General features: G+C 64.3%; 1 protein-coding gene across 11 annotated transcripts in view; it reads right to left on the minus strand.

The window, feature by feature from the left end:
- LOC117652949 (potassium channel subfamily T member 2) overlaps positions 1-21723 on the minus strand; it is a 61421-nt gene that overhangs the window by 9878 nt on the left and 29820 nt on the right. For 5 of the 11 annotated variants that reach the window (XM_034398179.1, XM_034398176.1, XM_034398175.1 and 2 more), the window contains exons 2-18: positions 21302-21508; positions 6558-6637; positions 4763-4862; positions 4485-4689; positions 4015-4089; positions 3835-3918; positions 3621-3715; positions 3185-3533; positions 2908-3108; positions 2570-2787; positions 2343-2492; positions 1829-2055; positions 1603-1743; positions 1365-1515; positions 811-882; positions 371-476; positions 50-294 (exon numbers count right to left, since the gene is read on the minus strand). In XM_034398179.1, the coding sequence (XP_034254070.1) occupies positions 50-294; positions 371-476; positions 811-882; positions 1365-1515; positions 1603-1743; positions 1829-2055; positions 2343-2492; positions 2570-2787; positions 2908-3108; positions 3185-3533; positions 3621-3715; positions 3835-3918; positions 4015-4089; positions 4485-4689; positions 4763-4862; positions 6558-6637; positions 21302-21507 (2705 nt within the window). In that variant the 5' untranslated portion in view covers position 21508. Of the gene's footprint in view, positions 1-49; positions 295-370; positions 477-810; positions 883-1364; positions 1516-1602; positions 1744-1828; positions 2056-2342; positions 2493-2569; positions 2788-2907; positions 3109-3184; positions 3534-3620; positions 3716-3834; positions 3919-4014; positions 4090-4484; positions 4690-4762; positions 4863-6557; positions 6638-11969; positions 12071-21301; positions 21509-21723 lie in introns of those variants that run through there. The other 6 variants (XM_034398178.1, XM_034398182.1, XM_034398174.1 and 3 more) reach the window with 3 other exon arrangements.

The following is a 21723-nucleotide window of genomic DNA, read 5'->3' on the forward strand; positions in this document are numbered from 1 at the left end:
TGCTCTGCGGGTCTGCCTACCCGGCGACTCGCGGGCGCTCGGCACTCACCAGTCGATGGAGCCCAGCATCCAGTACACCAGGGGGAAGTAGGCCAGCGCGTCCAGGAACACCAGGTCGGGTCGCCGCTCCAGCAGCAGGATGATGGGGTGCAGCGAGTTCTTGGAGCGGAAGTGCGCGCGCAGCGGGATGATGAAGTTGTAGATGCCGTTGGAGGCGTAGTCCGCCGCCAGGATGATGGTCTTGTTCTGCCAGTTGTACTCGCGCGCGTTGCGGTACGAGCAGTGTTCACAGACCTGGGCCAAGCACACACGTTCCGTTTACAATTCCCATGTCAACGCAATCACCACGCGATTTCAACGCTTGATTCACCTGAGCGAGCTGAAGACAACAGAGCGGCTTCTTCTCCTTGAGCAGGTAGCACAGCGTGGGGGTCACCCCGATGTAGGGAGAGACCGGTGGGAAGCCCTTGACAATTCTGCAGCGGAAACGAGAAACAGAACGTCAGGCCGTGGAGCAGGTGGCATGCAGGCGTTAAGTAATGCAAAATACACGTTACGTTTAGTTTGAAAGAGTCTATCCTTCCAGAGAGACGCTAAATATAACAGAGGAGCTACGTCAGTTCAATAGTTCCGATCGAAACAGCTTCTTTTACCTTGTTTTGTTTAAGCGCTACCGGACTCGGATTTTCTAAAAGCAGTCTACGCTGGTTTGGAGTTGAGTTTTCTCTAAAAGCTCTAGGGCAACATTCTACCAAGGCGGTCCGTGCTGCGCAGGACGAAAAGACGAGAGACAAGGAAAGAGAGACTTACCCGGACACTTCTATTTGCCAGGCAGACTTAGACAAATGCCCGTCTTCCACTGTGCTAGAGCTTGATACCAATCTGAAGGCATACGGACGGGCAAAGGCCAAGTCAAGGACCGGTAAAGGAATTGCTCTGTCTGCTTGCAAAGTGTCTAGAGGAAAACTATCGAGAACGGCTAAGGAAAACACTATCGTGAGATCGGAGAAGGTAAACCCTACAGTGAGGAAAACAGTGAGAAGTAGTTGAGACACCGAGGCAGACAGAGCTCCAAGAGGGTGATTCATTCACAGGTTTGTCCAGGTTCATTCAACAGACAAGGAGAGAAGTGGAGATGAGGCGGACGTCGCATGGAAGCGTGAAGCGAGGTGGTGGACATGACACAAGCGGGTATGTACAGAGGGCCGCCCGGAGTGCAGAGTGCACCCGGCGCACCCGGGGCCAGCCAGGCTTGCAGCCAGGGGCCACACGATGCAAGGATGCAGTTGGTTGCGCAACGTGCTCGTGTGGAAAAGTAGAATGGAAAATGGAGACCGACGGAGGATCCAAGTGACTGCACTCACGCTATCTTTTCGGACGGCGACCTCCACGGGACGTCGTCGTCCACCTCGTCCTCGCTCTCGTCGCCCTCGTCGTCCACGTTGTCCGTGGAGACGTTGAGCGCCGAGCTGGTGAACATGTCCGGCACCGGCAGGATGCTCGGCCTGCGGCTTCCTGCGGGCAGAGACGGGACGGCGTCAACGTGGGGCCCGCCTGTGTTGGCGACAGTCGTCCTTGCTCAGCGACGGCCCGCCCACCCACCTCTCCGCTGGTTCAGGATCTCCGGGCTGAGCAGGTTGGGGTTGTCGCCGGGCCGGGGGACGTCCAGGTGGTTGCCTGTGGTGGCCGCTTCGGGGGCGGCGGGGGAGGGCGGCGCGGCGCGCACATCAGTCTCAATGGGTACTGCGACACACAACACAGTTAGCAGTCAGTGGCGGCAATGGCTGCGGCGCCGTCTCCGGACTCAAAATTCACACAAAATTAGTACCTGTGCAGTCTTTTGGCTTCTCCTTGTGCCCTTGCGAGGCGTTGGCCTCGGGCGGGGGCTGCTGGTTGGCCACCACGAAGGCCGAGTTCTCCTCCTTGGTGATGCTCATGTAATAGCACGTGTCCGAGGCCTTCATGATGTGCCGGGGCCCCGGGTTCAGGAGGATGGTCTCCTCGTAGAACTCGGGCAGCTCGGCCGGCCGCACCGCCACCAGCGCCACGCCGTACCTGCGAGGGTTGGAATTTAGTCTTTAGCAAGGCGTGGCTTTGTGGGCTTTGTCCCCGATCAGCACTTTGCGAGTTGCCTAAGTAGTTGCGGCTCGGCCGGCCCTATATCAACCCCGCACTCTCAACTTGGCGAAGCAGGGCGCGGGGCGCAGGGCGCGGCCACCGCGGAGTGAGGCAGCAAGCCGCACGCCCTGATTGGCCATCGTTAGCGGCAAGCTTCGCCGAGCAGCCGCACAAGTTTGCCCTCGTCCTCGTCGTTTTTAACAAGATGCAAAGGAGCGGCTTACTTTCTGTGCGAGTGGAAGCTGGCGTAGGTGAAGCTCTTGCCCTCGTACTCGCCGAAGAACCGGCTGTCCTGCAGCACGATGTGGTAGATCTCGTTGCCGGAGCAGCGGCCGTACAGGCGGTGCCAGTCCTCGGAGGAGGTCTGGCCTTCCCTGCGGACGGACGCAAAGCTTTACGATTGCGCACTAAAAAGAACGGAAACGCAACGAGGAAGCTAAATTGTACTGACTGTCCCCTGGACGTGTGCAGCAGCAGCGTGACGAGGGTCGACGTGCCCGGGCACGTGCAGTTGTTGGCCAGCAGCGCGTACTTGAGCTCGTCCTCGCACACCACGTGCTCGGCGAACTTGACGTGCAGCTTGTTCTCGGGCCGGAAGATCTGCACGTACTGGGGCACGTTGGGCGCGAAGTCCTTGACGGCCCAGGACCGCAGGATGGTGTGCTCGTCCTGCAACAGAGGCACGCGTCAATGGCGGGGAGGTGGCGGCGTGGCCGTCATGGAGGCCGTTAGGGAGGCCGTCGAGGACGCCGTCGAGGACGCCGTCGAAGGCCACCATGCCCTACTCACCGCGGCCGTCTTGTCGGCGTAGTTCCTCGCGGCCAGCACGAAGCACGCCTCGGCCTCGTTCATGCGCGCGCGCGCCAGGTCCGCGTCCTTGAGGCACGAGCCCTGGATGTAGATGACGCGCTGCGCCCAGATGGGCACCTGCAGGATCATGCGCATCGTCGTGTCCAGCTCCATCGGGGACAGCAGCACCACGTAGAAGTCCTGCGCAAGAGAGGCGGTCAGTAAGGGGCTGCTGTTAGCGTACTGCTTGGCGGCCCCAATCAAACTCGACGCCTACCTGCAGCAGCGGGTGCGCGTAGAACTCGTTGAGGAAGTCCATGATGGTGTCGGCGTGCAGCGTGGTGGAGCACACCACGACGTGCTGCTCGCTCTGCGCGCGGTGCGACGAGTACGAGCCGCCCAGCTTCTGGCGCTCCATCCACGTGAAGGCCAGCTGCTCCAGCTGCGTGGGCAGCACGATGAGCGCCACGCAGATCATGATGACCATGTAGAGCTGCGAGGGCCAGATGTCGGGCACGAAGTCGCCGTAGCCCACGGTGGAGAAGGTGACCACCACGTAGTACGTGGCCTGGAACAGGTTGAGGTGGCGGTGCCCGGCGCGCTGGAAGTGCTGGATGCCGCACACACTGCCACAGCAACAACGGCCACAATTAGACCAAAAAAACCTCACCTCGTGTTTTGCTGCGGAAAAAGAAAAGGGGGAAAGTGCCGACCTTGTGAAGACGAGGCAGAGAAGCGTGGCGGACAGAATCATGAGCTGCTGCGACAGCGCGGACTGGGACTTCTGCATGGCGCGGTGAAGGTCGTTCTGCGAGGGAAAGGAAGGGAGGCTCGGATGACACGCACGGAACAGCACGCACACTGGCAGTAGCACAGACAGTGGCGCAGACAGTCGCGCAGCGCCGCGTAGGGCGAATCGGTACTCACGAACATATTCTGCAGGGACTGTTTGGCGAGCCAGCAGTTGAGGAACACGGGGATGAAGAGGTGGCGCAGCGGGGAGTACAGCAGCTGTCCAAGGCCGAGCTCATTAGTCGCGCCACTCGAAAAAAAAGGAGTGAAAAGGAATCCAAACAGAAAGGGCCTGCCGCGTGGCCGCGTACTCACGGTGAACATGAACGGGATGGTGTTGACGAGCTCCAGGACGAAGTGGAACGAGAGCAGCTGCTGCCAGATGTTGCCCTGGAAGGAGGGGAGTCGCCGTGAACGGGGGCCGAATCGAGTGTGGCAGGGCATTGGCTGCGCTGTCTCCCTCGCACTCGAGGGCCGTCGCGTATAGGTGCGAGGGAGACAGCGCAACTACACAGGCCGAGCAGCGCGGACAATGAAACAGTAAGGGCTTTCCTACACTGCGATACCTGCAAGGCATGGAAGCCGCGCCATCGATTCATCCTCCGCGCTGCGGACAGCGAGAATTTCTTTTTTGCTCTGCGAGTGGCGGGGCGGCAGAGCGGTAGTGGCACCACGGTGGCACCACTGCCACCCCTGCCATGCCCAGGCAGCCAAGCGAGCAGCCTCACACACCAGAGGAGCGCGGTCGGCCAGGTCGGCCTTGGCCGTCGCCGCAGACACTGTACCTTGTAGCCCAGGTAGGCCAGCAGCAGGGCCTCGGTCAGGCTGATCATGGCCAGCACCACCTGCACCGTCCACAGGTACACGGGCCGGTTCACCCACGTGATGGCGTCCCAGTTGATGATGGGGTTCTCCTGGAACATCTCCTCCGTCAGGTTCTTGGACTCGATGAACTGCATCTTGTCCGCCGCCGTCACCGTGCAGCCGTAACTGGAAGCAGAGGCAGTCGTGAGCAAGGCCGCGGCCACACCGACGCACGCACACTCACACACACACAGCTCACCATGACGCGTAGATGGGGTCCAGGTCGGTGACGACCCTCAGAATGTACAGGACACATGTTAGCAGCTTGAGGACCAAGTCGACGATGCGTATCCGAAGACCTGCGCACACAGAGACGCGACCGGGATTAGGCACTCCACGACACTCAGTGAGCCGTCTGTCTGGTCGGTCTGGTCCAGTGGAGCGTGAGGCGCCCCAAACGCACTCCTGGACGCCCTGGCCACCTCAAAGAAGACCGCCGGCCAGGCTGGTCTCGGGGGGCGAAGGGTCAGCGTGGGGTGACCTTGGGCTGGCCACTGTGCAGACGACAGTCCGGCCGGGCAGTATACCGCCCCAGCCAGCCAGCCAGCCAGCCAGCCAGCCAGCCAGCTGGATGTAGCTGCATGCTGCTGAAGGGTTGAATAATGCAGCTGAGTGCGCCAAGCCGCAAAGGGCGCTCAGGGCGCACGGCGCGCACGGCGCACGGTGTAGAGGCGGCCCGGTCGGCCCGGCGCACCGATCCTCCAGCCTGCTTTGATCAGAACCAACCTACCAACCGCACAAAGCGAAAACGAACGGGGAAAAATTAATGAAGGGAGAGGAACGCAGCAGCCGGGGATCCTGGATGAGCCCCGCAAGGCCAGGGGGCAGCAAGGCGGCAGGCCGAAAGGTGAAACAGCTCGGCATTTATACCGAGCGCCTCACCGGACAGGGGCGGGGCGGGGCGGGGCGGGGCGGGGTCAGTCCACGCGCCGCAACCAGGCCCGCCCCGCCCCGCCCCGGCTTTGTGAGAGAAATTAAAATTTAACGCGCGCCATTGCACCAAAGCGCGACGCGGCGCAACGCCACCCGGGCAGCCTTGATGTAGCCCACACGCAGTGCGACCCGCGGGCTGTTGTCAGAGCCCTTCCGTTTCCGCGTTCGCGCTTCACGCCGCTTGCAAATTCGTCCACGTTTTGTTTGCACTTCCTAGAATAGTTTTGGTTGATACATGATGCAGGTGGTTTGTTCCGTGTTTTTCCCCCAAGGCTCGCCCTGTAAGAGCCGGCGTGGACTGGAAACTACCCCCTCCCCTCCCCCTTCCCCCTCCAGGACACAATGCGGCGGCACGGCCCGAGCATTAACTTTGCTCGCGTCCTTGCAGCGTGAACACGGCGTGCGAACGCGGCGGGCCTACACTGCGTGCTGCGTGCGTGCTGCGTGCGTGGTGCGTATCACGGGGCTGCCTGGCCTCGGCTGCCTCGGCCCGGCCTGAATAATGGACCGCTAGTTATTGTAGTTGGCTCTGGCGGGCTCATTCCGAACACGACTTTCGTCACGCCGTCTCTCTCGCACTCTTGGGGGCGCCTCGTAGGGGTGCGAGAGCGACAGGATATCTAGCCTCGTCTCGGCGCAAACGCGGCGCTTTTGTCGCGAGGAACACCGGTGAGGCATTGCGGGATGGTCTACACCCGCACCTGCTTTTCAAATAAAATAATTGCGGCAGGAAACGCGGAGCGGAGGGACTGACTCATTGCGTGAACAGTACGAAGGCGGCCCCGCCCCGCCCCGCCCCATGCTCAAGCGGAAGGTGTGCAGACCGCACACGCAAACTTGCCGTGCCTAGCCCCGGCCCTCACCGAGGCCCTCACCGAGGCAAAGCTTCTCTCTGCTTTGCGCTTTGCACGGAAACGCCGTCGCGACGCGGAACGAACCAGGAACGACGCCGACCCAGGAAAGTCGAGGGAAGCGGGACGGGAGTTTGCTTTTGGCAGTCGAAGCTGGCTGACGTGCCGCGGCGCCGCCTTGCCGTCTCCTAAAGTAAATAGTGGACTCACTTGACCGCTGGTTTTTGATGAAGTACAGCTGCAGGCGCTCCTTGAAGGTGTTCTCGTTGACGTAGTACTCGACGCGCACCCTGCAACACACAAAGCAGGCCGGGGATGAAGCCCTCTGCTCCTCCACGACGTATTTTTGCAAGCTGACGCCGTCCTGGCGCGCGGCCCGGGCTGGGCCGGGCGCTGATTTAGTTGCCGCGCTGGAGGAGAAGACCCCCCGGGCGGCGGAGAGGAGGCGAGCAGGAGACTGGCAGTTTCTTTTGGCCGCCGGGAAGGAATTTCTATTGCGTAGCGCCCGCCTCCTGTAATTTTGAGGCTCAGGGAGGAAGACTTAGAGAGATGGTCTCTGCCGCTGCATGGGGCACAGCCGAGGGCACAGCGCCGAAGCCGAGGGCGGTCCGGCCAGGGCGTCCGGAGGGGGGGGGGGGCAGCGCGGCCCGGGACTGCGGCAGACACGCCTCGCGGAAAATGAGCCAATAGAGAGACAGGGAGCGACAGAGAGGGTCGGGGCCTCCATCATCGAGGGTCCGACAAGTCTTCCGGGTGACAGGCCCGCTCGCAGAGAACCTTTCATTGCCATCCTTCCCTTTCTGTTTCTTTTTTCTCTTTCGCATTTCCTGCTAACGAGAGTCTTTTTCCGCCGTGCCGCCCGTCCCACTTGCCGTGAATATTGGCTGGCTTGCCGCGCCACTGGGAAGCGCGCCAGCCGGAGTGACACACACACACACACACACGCACGCACACACGCACACGAGAGGCCAGGCAAACGGGCTCGTGAAATACGAGCGGCCCTCGCTGCCGAGGCGGCCAGGCCCCGTGCCGTACGGCAGCCGGGCGCAGCCAAGGGTAGAAACAGGACGGGGCACACGCGCTGCCGCCAGCCCGCCAGCCCGCCAGCCCGCCCCGGAGGGCTTAGAGGGACAAACCAGGCGAGGGCCCCGCCCGGCCCCGCCCGGCCCCGCCGCCTCTAGCCTCGCGCCGAGTCCACCCATCATGGTTAGCGGCAAGGCAGTTCATTATCGGCACAATGAGCTGCGGCCCCGTCGCTCTGTCTCTCTCGCACTCGTTCCGTTCGCACCACGAGTGTGAGAGTGAGTGAGAGAGAGAGAGGGCCAATCAGCGGCCGGGGTCGCCGCACTTGGCCGATGAGGCCCCGAGGGGCACTTGGCTCCGGCGAGGCGTTCCCAGCAGGTGAAATATCTCCCACTTTTCTTTGTTGACGGTGTGTGAGACAAGGGGATCAGTGTAGTGGCCCGGCAGCTCGGCAGCGCGGCAGCTACAGCGCGGCGAGGTCTCCGCCGCCTGCGGTAGGGTCTCACGCCCCCTCCGCCCCCCCCCCCCCCCCCCCCCCCCGGCCACCCCGCAGGCTGTCGCCCAGAGCGCCGACAGCTTGACAAGCCGCGCGCCGCGTCGCCTGGGCCCGGGCGTCGCCTCCGCGCCAAAGGCAGGCAGGCCAAATCTGCGTGGTGTGTTGGCAGTGTGTTGGTGCGCAGTGGTGTGTGCGGAGGCCCCCGCGGCCCGCAGTGCCCGCTGTGCCCGCGGGGGGCCGCCCTGTCACCCCGCTGCTGCCAGGCTAGGCTGCCGCCGCCTCGACGGACGGAGGACGGAGCAAGTGTTGCTGGGGTTGCTGGGCGCGCTCGGCAAGGCAAGGCACTACAAAACAACGCGTGAAATCCGATTGGACGTGAATACCTCAACGGCTATTCACCTCCACACACTGGACGTGAGGACTGTGTGGTCGAGAGCGTAGAGGCGTCAAGTTTCCATCCTGTAGGACGGAGGATCGACACCCAACAGGAGTAAATTATTTTCCTTTTCGTTCGAGCTGACTGTTGCTTTCACTTCCTCCTCAGGATGAAACTCCGCGTCGCAGAGTGCGATTCTGCAACCGCGCTGGTGCTAACGATGGCACGGCGCCACGGCCCGTCTCGTCCATTCGGGCGTCCATATTGAAACGCGGCAACGCGGCCGCGACTTCAAAGAGTCGCCGATGGCTGGCAGAAAAGTGGAGCGGCGGGGCGGCGTGTGGAACTTGTTGAAAACTCGCCCTTTGCGACCCCGTCCCGGCCCGGCCCGTCCGCCTGGTCCGCCTCGCTTCGACTCGGGGAAGGGGAGGGGGAGGGGAGGGGGAAGGCGGCCGCTCCATGTTCCATTTGGCGCACCGTCTCCCTCCTATGACTTTGCATACCGCCCCTAATTCGATCAGGTTCCCGATGCAGAATGGCAGAGGCAGCCAGAGGCTCCGGGTCACTCCCTCGAGGCCGGGCCGTCCCTCTCCCTGTCCCCCCCCCCCCCCACCCCTCGCCTCCGCCAGGCCGCCCGGAGCTGTCCCGGAAAATAAAACATGAATCGCGTTGCCCTCGTCCTCCGCGGCACTTCCACGCGCTTTTACGCGCCCAGGACGGCCAGGACGCCACAAAGCCCGGCGGGGAGCCCGGCGGGGAGGACGGCGACGAGGCGCAAAAAGCCAAAAGGAAAAAGCGCGCCGGAAAAAGTGGCCCGAGTGTCTGCACCACTGTAGCGTGGCGAATGCAGGGCGACGCTTGCCGCCGCGGCTTGCCGCCGCTCGGGTGGCTGCCGTTTTCAGAGAGTCGGCAGCGGGCGCGTCGTGAAGCACGGAGCGCGGCGAGGCCCCCCCGCACGAGGCTATCACTAATTTGCATGTGTGCGGTGATGATGACCTTGCAGTGGGGGCGGCGAGGCAGTCAGTGTCCCGGGGCCGTTCTGGGCACGCCCTTGTCACACGGGCCGCCCCGCACCGGGTACCTCCACCGCCGTCACGGCCGCCTACACGTCCTCCTCCAGCGTCCTCGACAAGGTCCTCGAGGTACCCCGGGCCCTTCAAGGGCCGCCGGCCGCCCGGGGCAATCAGAGAGGCGGCAGGCGGTCTGGCGTGGTCTGGCGTGGGAGGGCGGCCCGCCAACCCAGCCAACCACGTGGCGGCGCCGGGGATGATGACGCCGGGCTAAAGTTACAAAATCTCGAAATCGAGTTTCAATATATTGAAACGATCGGCGTGAATGACGAAATATTTTTCTTAATTTCGATTCCCTGCACCGCGACGCTTGAAACATTTTACTCTGTCGGGTTAGCGGCTTTCCGTCACGCTGACCTTTGAGCTTTTGAACTCACTGGGTGGTGGCGGTGACTGATGGACCACGCCGCCCCTCACTCACAGATGAGGTCCACGCGGTTTGCCCCCGAAATTGGCGATGGAGCGGCGGCCCGATTCATTTGCGGTTCCGCGAAAGAGAGGCTGGCGGGCTGCACGCGGTGGTTCCCCTACACTAGCCGACCAGGCCGCGGGCACCTCCCCGCATTTAAGCATGGTCACGTTCCAGGGATATTCGCTCATTCGCGCATATTTATATTCGCATTCTTGACAATCCTGCTAGAATCTGACACCTTAAAATATTGAACAATATTCATGGCAGTCACATTCAACATTCTTGACGACTGATGTACACCCCTCCGCTCAGCCCAAACTCGGCTCCGCTCCGCTCCACATCAACCCGCCACATCCGCGCCACCCGAACGCCGCGCCGCGTAGCACGCCAAGTCTGCCAACATGCCGCTGCGCTGGCTGCGCTGCCGGGAACAGGGCGAGCTGCTGTCTCACATAATTGGCCCGCTTGTCCCGGAATTGTATTGTTCATATTCCCCAGCGCGTGTGTGCGCGCGTGTGTGTGCGTGTGCAGCACGACACACCACGCTAATAATTATCCGTCCCGATATACTACTCCCCAATTACCAGCAAGCTTGGCTGCCTGTCTGCCTGTCTGTCTGCCTCACGCACGGTCGGGTCGCCGCCGAGAGCGACGGAGACGGAGAGAGGGCGCGGCGGTGCGGCCAGGGTCACCGGGGGAGTGCCAGCCTTGATGATGTCTTGGAGGACGCGCCGCACAGCGCGCTCAAGGAGATCCAGCAGCGCAAACGAACGGGGAGAGAGAGAGAGAGAGCAAGAGCTGGGAGGACTGAGGGGGGGGGGGAGACACGGCGTCCTCGTCGTCCGGACACCTCGGGCTGCGTGCTGCCCCGCGCAGAAGACCGATATTCCGAATGTCGTTTTCGTCGCTCTGTCTCCGTCGCACCCATACGGGACGCCGCGTGAGTGCGAGAGAGACAGAGCGACGAAAACGACTCTCGGAACAGGTCTGCTGGCGGACGGAAGAAACGCCGCACTCGCCCCGCCGCACTTTGGACTCGAGTTCGCAAAGAGCGACGCCACGAGCCGCGCCGCCGCCCTGAGGACCCCGGGCCCGGCCGCCGCCCCGCGCGCCTCCGAACGTCGTGCCGTCTCTCTCGCTCTCACGGGGCGGGGCGGGCGGGCGGGGCGGGGCGGGCGGGGCGGGGCGGGGCGGGCGGGGCGGGGCGGAGCGAGAGAGACGCAACGGCCCACCTTGGCCCGGCCGGTGAGGCTGCGGCTTCGCCTCAATTATCGAACTTTGTTTGTGCGGGCCGTCACGGCACCCGAAAAAGGAAGTAAGGCGAAATAATTTAAAATGGGAACCTTTTTCCCGCCCCGGGTCTCCTGCAGTCCCGCCGTAGTGGAAGGGGCACAGCGTCAATTAATTAAGCAAAAAGGGAATATGAGAAAAGTAATTTATTTTCGGCAGTGTGCCGCCGCCACACCTGCACGTTGCACGCAGAGAAAACCATTATCCAGAAACACGTTTGTCTTGGCGGCGCGGCGGCGCGGTTGGGGAACAAGAAGACAAAATGAGTGTGACACCCGTCACAACGTCGCAGCGCGCATACAGACGACGGAGCGGGGCGGAGCGGGAGGAAGTAGGGCGAAGCGGGGCGAAGTTGGGAGGGAGGAAGCAGTGGCTGCGGCACTGCCGTGCGCGCGACGCGCGATGCGCGTGATGCGCGTGACGCGCACGGGACGCCGCGCCGTGCCGAGCCAAGTCGTGATGTTGCATCGACCACAGGGCCACAGGCAGCCACAGGCAAACAGCCATCGGGGAATGAGGCCGGGCCGGGCTGGGCCGGGATCGGAGCGCGCCCCACCAGGCCGCCCGCTCGGATGAGTGGCGAGCACGGCATGGGCACAACGACGGCGGCGTGGCGTCCGGGAGTCCGGGTCGGCGGGGGCTTCCCGGCCTAGGCCCGGCCGGGGTCAAAGTGGGGCAGCACGGCGCATCGACCCGCCTCGACGCCGTGGCCGTCACCGTCGCCGTCGCGCACCTCTGGACCGCGAGGCTGATGTATCGGCGAGGCCGCCGCCGTTGCCGCCCTGCGTCTTGCCTTGTTTGACTGTCAGTTTTACGAGGTGGATCAAGGCGGGCGGCGCGTCGGCTGAGCCGCGCCTAGCCTCGCCTCGCCTCGCCGCCACTAGACTGGAGGGCACTTGTCGGTCACGGCCCCGCCGAGGGCCGCGCCGTTGGAGGGCCTGGAGGGCCTGCTTACCTGGGAATGCGGTCGTAGCTGTCCCAGCTGGTGAGGCAGTTGTACGACGAGTACCTGCTGGACGACCCCATGCCGGGGGAGGACGCGGGGGAGGCCCGGGGGCTGGGGCCGGGGCTGGGCACACTCAGCAGGTTTCCGCGCATCACCACGGCGCCGTCACCACCGCCGCCAGCACCATGTCCAGTGCGGCGTCACCGCGGCGACGCCCGACGCCCCGGCCGACAGCGCACTTCTGTGAAAACGCGGCCGCCGTGTTGTTCGGGGGACAAGGACCGGCAAGGACGCGATCAGCGACCGAACGGCCGCGGTGGAGTGGCGCTCGGCGCTCGGCGCGGCGACACGATGACGACTGCCGATGGCATCGGTGCACGAGCAGGCGGAGCACGCCACGCTCCAGGCAGATGACGCGCGATACACCCAAACAAGGCCCTCCCAACGGCCCCATCGAGAGCCGAGTCTAGAGCGGACCGAGGGCGCGCTTCGACAGCTAGTTGCTGTCCGAGTGAGAAACAACGCGACCGACGACCCCGCGCCGCCCCGCGCCGGAGAGGTCACTTTGCCGATTTCAATCGGAGTGAAACGCTCGCGCCCGAGCTCGCGCCGCTTCAATATTCATCAAGCGACAGTGAAGAAGGGGGGGGGGTCTCTCGGCAACCCTGGAGCATCCCGAGTGGACCAGCGGACCGGAGGCTGGAGGACTTGCAGCCCTGGACTCGGAGCGACTGAATGAGAAAGGTCGTCGTGCGTGCGGACTAGGACTGCGAGGACTGTGCGGGGTCGTGTCCTTTGGTCCTTTCTCAGCGCCTCTTGGCTGGCTTTACTGCCGCCTCCCTCCCTGGAGACGGCCGGAGACGCCGGCAAGACGCCCCGCGACGCCCCGCCCCGCCCCGCCACGCCCCGCCACGCCCCAAGACGCGGCGGGACAGTGGGCAGCCCTGCAACGTCCTTCCGGGTCCCTCCGCAGACGGCGTCCTCCCCGCAACGAAGCCAATGCCGCACGCCACACCCCTCAGCTCGGCGCCACCGCCACCGGCGGCCTGGCCTGTTAGGCTCCAGCGTGCAGGCTGTGGCAGGCTGCTGGTGGTCAACGCGCTCCACCGCCCCCCTCTTCCGCCCCTCAGCGGCCCTTTTAAATGCACTGTAAAAAAAAAGTTGCAAATTTTTGCTACTTGGGTGCTGAAACGCCCCTGCACCCACCCTTCGATCACGAATTTCACAGCCCAAAGGGTTGCGAAATTCAGTAACCCACTGGCGCCAAAATTTTGTTGCCCAAGGGGTGTATAAGGGAACCGTTCTTCCCCAAATAGTGAATTTCTCACGTGGGCAACAGTAGGCCCTCCCGCTCCCCAAAGGGTGCATAAATTTTGCATCTTGGCCGCAAGACGCTCCCCAACTTGCCCACGTGTATAGACCCCGGGTTGGAGGTAAAATGCGGGCTGACCTCAGAAAATCACGAGGTGCATGGGCATCGAACCTGCAATCTCCACTCAGGACCCACCCCTCTGACCACTGCGCCACCACGCTAGCTAGTCGAAGACGCTCGGCGGAGGCTACTTGACCCACCCGGCTCGAGACCGTCTGCCGTTAGCGGCGCCCTCGATGGATGATTTGCATTTGTGGGCAAGTTGAGGAACTCAGCTTAACCACAATGTTAACTTTTCTACAGGTGGGCATGGTGGTCCATCCGGGGGTAATTCAGCCCTGGACCGGAGCGACTGAATGAAAGGTCGTCGTGCGTGCGGACTAGGACTGCGAGGACTTGCGGGGTCGTGTCCTTTGGTCCTTTCTCAGCGCCTCTGTGATTTACTGCCGCCTCCCTCCCTGGAGACGCCGGAGACGCCGGCAAGACGCCCCAGCGACGCACCGCTCCCGCCCCCCGCCCGCCCGCCCCGCTTCCCCGCCCACGCCCACCCCACCCCAAACGCGGCGGGACAGTGGGCTGCCCGCAACGTCCTTCCGGGTCCCTCCGCAACGGCGGCCTCCCCGCAACGAAGCCAATGCCGCACGCCACACGCCACACGGCGCCGCTCGGCGCCACCGCCACCGACGGCCAGGCCGAGCTCCCTGGCCTGTTAGGCTCCAGCGTGCAGGCTGTGGCAGGCTGCTGGCGGTCAACGCGCTCCCCGGCCCCCCTCTTCCGCCCCCAGCGGCCCTTTTAAATGCCAAGTCCACAGATAGCGTGCGCGCCGCCCCCGGGCCCTGCCTCTCCTCGAGTCGCAAACCGCCCCAGGGAGCACCCCGCCCCACCCCGCCCCACCCCGCCCCACCCCGCCCCACCGCCCCACCCCCCCCACCGCCCCACCCCGCCCACCCCGCCCCCCACCCGGCCCGGCCACTGGCTGGCCGTTCAAAGTTTAGCATTGTTATAGTTGGCCGCCGTCGTCGGGCGGCAGATACGCCGGGGCAACACGCGCAGCGCGTCCGGCCGTCCGGGCGTCCCGCCGTCCGGGCCGCCAAGTCAACGCGATGAAATATCAGGGCTTCCGGTGATCAGCAGGCGGCCTGCAGGCGGCCCACCGGTTGCTGCCGAACAGCGTCCTCCCTGCCACCCCTGCGGGCCTGCAAGTCACCCCATGAGTGCGACAGAGACAGTCAGACTAAAGCACGGCCGTTCGGACTCGGCCTGCAGCTGTCTTCGCAATTGTCACCGGAAATGTGTTTACAAACGCGGCTTCGACCGCCTGCGGCTCATGTCGTTAGGGGTGGGGTGGGCCTCGGGGCACGCTATCTGCCTCAGGCCAACGCCAGCCTGATGGGGGCATGGGCCGACGTTAAGGCTAGAAATTTCGCTTTCAAAGGGCACCGTTTTGCTCGATTCAAACGAACGTCGGACGCGCTGGTGTCGAAGAGCGCCCGACGGAGCGAGGGTAGGCAACCCGCCGGCACGGCTGTTCGGCGGGGCGCTAGAGCCGACTGCGTTGGCATCGCTTGATTGCCATCGCTTCGCTTCACGTGTAGGGCTCGGCAGGGTTCCTCGCGGGGCCCATAGGCCGATGGGCCGATGCAAGCACTGCACTGCAGTGCACTGCGCGAAGCACAAAGGAGGCAACCGGGGCCCGGGGCTGTTTATTGGAAGTCGGCCGCTGGGGCCCACCAGAGGAACCGGACCGGACTGGATTGGTTGCTGGAAAGGATTGTGGGCCTCCCGGGAGATGGAGGAAAAGAGAGAGCGAGAAAGGGCGAGAGCGAGGGAGAAAAAAATGTGGCCAGAGAGGAGTGCAGGTCAACTCACTAATGGATGATGGTCCGAACAACTTCGCCATTGAGCGCCATGTGAGTGTGTGTGTGTCCGTGAGTGTGTGTGCGTGTGACACCCACGGCCAACACACAGACACGCACTCGTCTATACACACACACACAGACACGCACACCACTCAGCCAGTAGCACTAGTGGATGGACTGAGCGCGTGACCAGAACCCCTTCTCCCTGGTCTTCCCATGCGCTCCACCCGCCCCTCCCCGCCCGGCCAACCCTCCCGCCCTTTTCCTAGCCTCCAATCCGATCCCTTTGTCCTCCCATGCTGCTCTCACCTGCACAGATACACGCGCACGCACGCACGCTCACACTCACGCACAGCCTCGGTGGGAATGGCCCAATGGCCCCGGCAAGCTAACAGGTCCAGACGGTGCCTGAGAGGAAGTCGTCTGGGGATTATGTGGCCGGTTGCCTGCTGCCTGGAATGTCCTGGAACGGCCTGGAACGGCCTGGAAGGGGAAAAGTCACCATTGGTTGCCGAGGTTCCAGGTTCCCGGGGGCCCAATCAGGGCGGGCAGTAATTGGCATGCATTTTGAATCGCCGGGACGTCAGTCGGGGCCAGGCCAGGCTCGGCCTCGACCGCCGACCCGTCAGTGGGGACAAGGGACTAGGGACTAAACCCCGGGATGACCCCCCTCCCCCTCCCCCTCCTCCTCCGGCACCTTTCAAATCTCGGCGGGAGCGCGGCGGTCGCGGCCACGCGGCGGTCGTCGGCACTTCCGGCGGAAGATGGCGGCAGCGGTTCGTTCGCGACCCGGCTGCATGCCCTGCATGCTTTGCGCGCAATCCAGCTCGGCTCGGCTCGGCTCCCGGCACGGCCCCGGCTCGACTCGGCCTGCTCGGCTGGGCTCGGCTCGTCTCGGCCTCCCTCCGGCTCGTCTCCGGTCGGACTGGCGCGGACTGGCGCGGGGACGGGGTGGCCGTGCGCCCCTCGCGCGTGCGGCTGCAGGCATGGGGGCGCCCGCCACGCCAGCCTCGCCAGCCTCGCCAGCCACGCTCGTCGCCGGCGAGGGATAGCGCGCCGGGCCGCGCACGCCCTCTGGCGGCGGCGCGCGGAACCCCGTCGCCGTGGGGCGGCCAGCGCGCACCCGACGCGCTTGCGCCGCTCGCGCGCACCGCCACGGGGTGCCTACCTACCTCACGGCCCTGGCGACCTGCGCCCCGCCCGGCGCGTCAAGGCAACCCAAACACTGGCCAGCGGGCAGCCCCCCCGGCACTCCGCGGCACGACGATGGGGAGCTCGGAGCACCGCGTCGACGCCGGCCTCGGCCATGCAAGCCGTCGCTCTCGCATTGCAAAGAGGCGCCCCAATTGAATCCGGAGAATAATTGAAGCCGACGGCGGAAGCACGGGTCGGGTGGACGGGCAGAGCAATCAGGCAGATGGAGTCAGGTCAGCCCGCCCCGCCCCGCCCCGCCCCGCCCCGCCGCCCGCCGCGCCGCGCTCACCCGCCACGCCCCACCCCGTCCCGCCCCGCCGCACCTCGGCAGCCAGATGACGACATAAAGGGCACCGTGGCGGTGAGGCTTGGTGAGGGCAGCAGTTCCACTGCAGTGATAGTGGGGCAAGAAAAGTGATCGCGCTTCATAAATCCGGCCGCCGTGCCGCCGTGCCGTCTCACGACGCTATCTCGGGAAACTGCCGCGGCGTGTGTGCTGTCCGCGCTGTCAGACGGCTGCTGGATGGCCGTGCTCCGTCTCCCTCTCGCATCGCTACGGGACGCCCTGGGATAAAGCAAGAGAGATAAAGCGTAGTTCGGAGTCAGCCTGCCTCTGACGGCTGGCAGACCCCCCAGACGGGTGTTTACCAACAACAAGACCGCCACGGCGTCCTACCCACCGCCGTCGTGCTCGGCTGGGCTAAAGGGCAGCCACAGGGCGGCGCGGCAGGGCGGCGCGGTTCCCGGCGGAGGTTTTGTGTCAAAGGGCTGCTTCGCCCGCCTGGCCCGCTTCGCCTGCTCAGTGATCACGGCCCTACGCCCTGCGCGCCCCGGCCGCCCTGCCTCCACGGGGTATTAATACACGGCGCTGTCTGCTCGTCGATTATGGCGCCTCGCTTATTTGGAGGCCCCAATTTGGCGGCAACTTCGGCGGCAACTTCGGCGGCCGCGGGGACCGGGGAGCACCTCGCCGTCGAGGCCCCATTTCCCGGCGCCATTTCCGGGATGCCGATTGGCAGCGTGATTCGTTGCGGTGGCGACGCGCATAAAAAGCGACGCGCTGCGACTGTCTCTTTCTCCCCCGTGGGGCGTCCCGTGGCAGTGCGAGAGAGACAGAGCGACGAAACGCGACTCGGAATCGGGCCGCAGGTAGTACATCCTCGTTCCGCCCGAAACGAGTGCGCAGATTGAGTTACCCGCCTTTGGGCGAGTAATGGATGGGAGCGGTAATTGCTCGCTGAAGGAGGCGGCCCCACTGCAAAGCCCGCAAAGCCCCCGAAAGGGCCGGAGGGGGGGGGGCGGAAAACAGGCGGCCTGAATGCCACCTGCGCTGAATAACAAACTGTTGGCGCCACCCTACACGCGGAAGCTGCTTCCGCGAATAAAAGCGCCGGCCGAACACGTGTCGCCGGTGCCGGCGGGGCGGCGGGGCAGCCGGGCAGCGGGCCGGGCCGAGGCGAGGAGATTGGTTGGGCCGGGCCGCGCGGGACGCGAGTGAGGGGGCCACCCGTCCTCCCCGGTCTCCAGCCGGATCATCCCCTCTTTACCTTTTGAAATTAGCTCCTCAATATTCGGCGAGGGCGCGCACCTGGCCGGGGGGCAACCCTACGAGGGCGCCACCCCGCCGCGCCACGCGACACGCTGTGGCGTGCAGGGGGAGAAAGGGTTGCCGACTCGCCCCCGGAAAATGCAGGCAGAGGGTCCTTTCCGCCGAGCCTTCGGGCCTTCGGCTTACAGAGCCAGTGGCGTGGACTTCTCGAGGGGCGAACGGCGTACTGCGCGGTGCCCTACTTCGCTATGATGAGATGGCAGGCCGCTCCCGTCCCGTCCCGGCTCCGTGCACATGGGGCCCTCCCTGACGTCCTGGTCCCCCAGGGGCGGGCGGCGGACGGCGCGCCCTGCACAGCCGCCGAGAAGGAGGCCGTCCACATAAAATGCAGCGCCGAAGCCACCGCCGTTTTTTTCTTGTTCTGCCCGGCATCAGCCTGCTGCAGGGGACAGAGCCGAGCCGATCCATTATTAATGTTTTGCTCTAAACGATACGGCACTGCTTCGGCGGCCTTTGAGCCGGAACGGGGAATCCGGGGAAAACACGAGGCATTGCGAAGCATAGCGAAGCGCGCGGCCAACGGACAAACTGGCCTCCATCGTGGTGGCTCGCTGGCCCGCTGGCCTCTGGCTCCCCTCCGGCCGAGCAATAAATGCATTGAATACAAGCCAGGCGAGTGCGTTTCTCATTCGGGAAGTCCGCCAGTGTTGTTGTTGTTGTTATGGACGGCACGTCGTGTCGCGCCCCCAGGGGCTGCAAGATATTGTCACGGCAGCTGCCACAGAACAAAGCGACTCTTTTTCGTCTCGGCGTTCGTTTTTTCGGGCGGCGGCAAACGAGAACAAGGGAGAGCGGTCACTATGTGGCTGCGACGCGGGCGGACGCGGACCCTCCAAGGCACATGCCTTGAGCGAGGCTAGCTGGAGCGCGCCTCGAGAGCGTGCCTCGGGGTTGCGGCTTGGGTTCGCCTCTCCAGACTGCATTCCACCCCCTGGAGAGCTCGGGAGAGCCTGGAGCCGCGCGCTTTTACTGCCACCCGTTATAGTTCCAGCCTCCTTCAGCAGAGTCCTGGAGGACTGGCCGGCCAGTGCCAGCCAGCGGGTCCCCGACGGCCTCTACTGTACCCGCGCCGCGCCCGTCGGGCTGTCCGTCCGTCATCCCCAAACGAAATTGGGCTGTTGGTAATGGGGTCGTCTATTAATAGACCCTACTCTGGCGGCGGGGGCGGCGGAGGCGGCGCCGTGCACGGTCCCCGATGGCCAGCCGGGCCGGGCCGGGGGCTGCGCATGGTTGCCATGCGTGTGTGGCCTCCCTCCACCGACGACGACAACCGAACCGAAAATAGAGAACTCCGGCGTGAGCAGCGCGCGCGGAGGGCGGAGGTGAGAGGGGTGAGTACGGCAAGGAGAGCAAGATGAAGAACATGGAAGGGGGTGGGAATAACTTTTCGAGGCCGCCGTCGACGGGGACGGCCAGGACCGGGACGGGCAGGAAAGGGAATTAGGACACGGAAGATTAGGTGCATTATTCAGGTTGAACGCGCACCGGAGAACACGGCGGGGAGAGAAAAAGAGAGAGAGGGGGAGAAAATTTTGCGCCCCCCTCTCTTTTCCTCCACCCCGCCCCGCCCCGCTCTGGCCCGGCCTCCGCGACGCTCATCCAAACGGAATGCAATTCGCAGTGAAATTCCCCGCGACCTGCTTTCTTCCTCGTTGTTTTCTCACCGAATCGCGAATGGCGCGTTTTGCGGTTCAGAAGGTGACGGCGCAGGCAGGGCTGCATTAGCGCACCAGCGGGCCAGCACAAAGCGGTGCCGCCATGCCTGCCATGCCCGCCAGTCGAACCTGTTGAGCCCCTTGGCGGCGTTGGCGCCGTTGGCGCGCTGAGCCCCGCGCCGCACGCGCTCGGCAATAATGTCGTCGAGTTGTGCTTCCGGGCCGAAACAAAAAGGCTGATTCGTCGTCCGGGAGTCCCGGCGTCCCGGGCCTGCGTCTCGGGCCGGGCTGGGCCGCCCCGGGGACACGGCGAACGCGGCGAACACAGCGGGGCGCGCCCCAACCCTTACGAACCCCCCGTGGCGCGGTCGGGCGCGGCCCGGGCGGCCCAGGCCCAGGCCCAGGCCCTCATGTAATTGAAATGGCGTTGGGCCGCGCAGCTCTCCTCCAGGACCGCCAGGACCGCCAGGACCTGGTCCCAGATGCCGACCGAGTCATTACGTTTTCAGGTAAACACCGCGGAGCGGCTGGAGCCGGAACGCGCGGAAGGCAGAGCGCTGGCAGAGCCACTGGCGCGTTGCCCGGCGTGACGTCCGCGTGACGCTGCCAGGGATAAACCGCCGCGACCGCGCTTGCCCGCAGAACCGCTTTTTCAAGCTGCGCGGCGGCGGCGCGGCGGCACTTTACTTTGAATGAATTTCTCATGCCGCCCCTCATCCAGCTTCCGGATTGAATGCATGAATGGGCAACAAACTCGGTCATAATGCAGCAGTGAAAAGCAGTAGTGGGCTCAGAGCAAGAGCGGACTGACTTTAGCGGCGCTTAAGCTTTCAGGTCCCTATAATGTGCTGGAGAATCTTACGTAGTCCACGACTTGCAAAATAAACCTGAAAATATGTATTTACGGACCACTCGGGTAAACCCGAGCCCAGAGAGGCAATCAATTTTATGTCCAGTGCGTCTCGGGTTTTACAGAGTGTCCCCAGGGCAATATCTGGGAGGATTCATCGGGAGAGCCTGCTGCAGGAATAGTTTTACCGACCCCAATAAGGATTCAGAGTCCGGCGGCTCTGGGAGAGATTCTAGCCAATCTTATCAAGCAGCCCCGCCTTGCCGCCCTGCGGGGACGCGCCGTGCCCGCCCCCAGCGCCCCAGCCCGAGGAGAGCGAGCGAGAGTGGGGAGATGGATTTTGCTACGAAATCGTAAGTGAATTATTGCCGTGGGAGAGAGAGGAAAGTTCCTAAGCGGATTAGGCGCGTTCATTACCCACACGGGGCGGTCCTGGACGGGCCGGCGGGCCGTAAGCGTGAAGGACAGGTGGGTCAGCTCGTGTCCGCGGCCACACCTGGGTCACCAGGGTCGCGCCCGGCGGGCGAAACAATCTCGACCACACTCGGGGCAACGCTCCACTCACTCACCCACGCGGCGCCGGGCCGACGGCCGGGCCAGCAGCACGGGCAACAACCTCACCTGCAACAGACACAAGGAGCGGCCACGTCAGAGGGCGGCCATTGCAGGCCATTCTCCGCGAGGCGCGCTGCAGAAACGCTCGTCGACCCCCACCGGCATCACCACCACCGACACGGCCTGCTCGGCGACGCGCGGGCACCGCCAAGCCAAGGAACCCGCAGCTGTGCGGCCAACACGTTACCTGGGGATCTGGAGCGCCACCTCGTCCAAGGAGTCCGACGGCGTGAGGGGCGTGCGCTCGAAGAGGCGGCTTGGCGCCAGCGTGAGGTTGTTGGGGAAGCGCATGGTGGGGCAGCCCAGCGTGCGCCGCTGCCGTACGTCGCGCTGCCGCTTCTTGTTCTCCTCCTCGCGGCGGAGGTTGTGCAGGCGGAAGAAGAACATGGACATGCTGGGGCATGGACACGTTGCTCACCGTTAGTTCAGAGTCACGCGGATCGTCAGGCAATCTGTGTGCGTGTGTAGTGGTGGGTGGGGGTTCGGGAAGCAGGGGAACGAGTCGCTGGAACGGAATAGGGAGGTTCCGCGAGTCGTGCTGCGCGCCGAGCAGGCCGGAAGCAAAAGCGGTTTCGTCTGAGCGCCGCCGCCCCGCCCTCACTACAGCCT

Source organism: Thrips palmi, unplaced genomic scaffold (assembly GCF_012932325.1).
Source record: "Thrips palmi isolate BJ-2018 unplaced genomic scaffold, TpBJ-2018v1 HiC_scaffold_8, whole genome shotgun sequence".
NCBI lineage: Eukaryota > Metazoa > Arthropoda > Insecta > Thysanoptera > Thripidae > Thrips > Thrips palmi.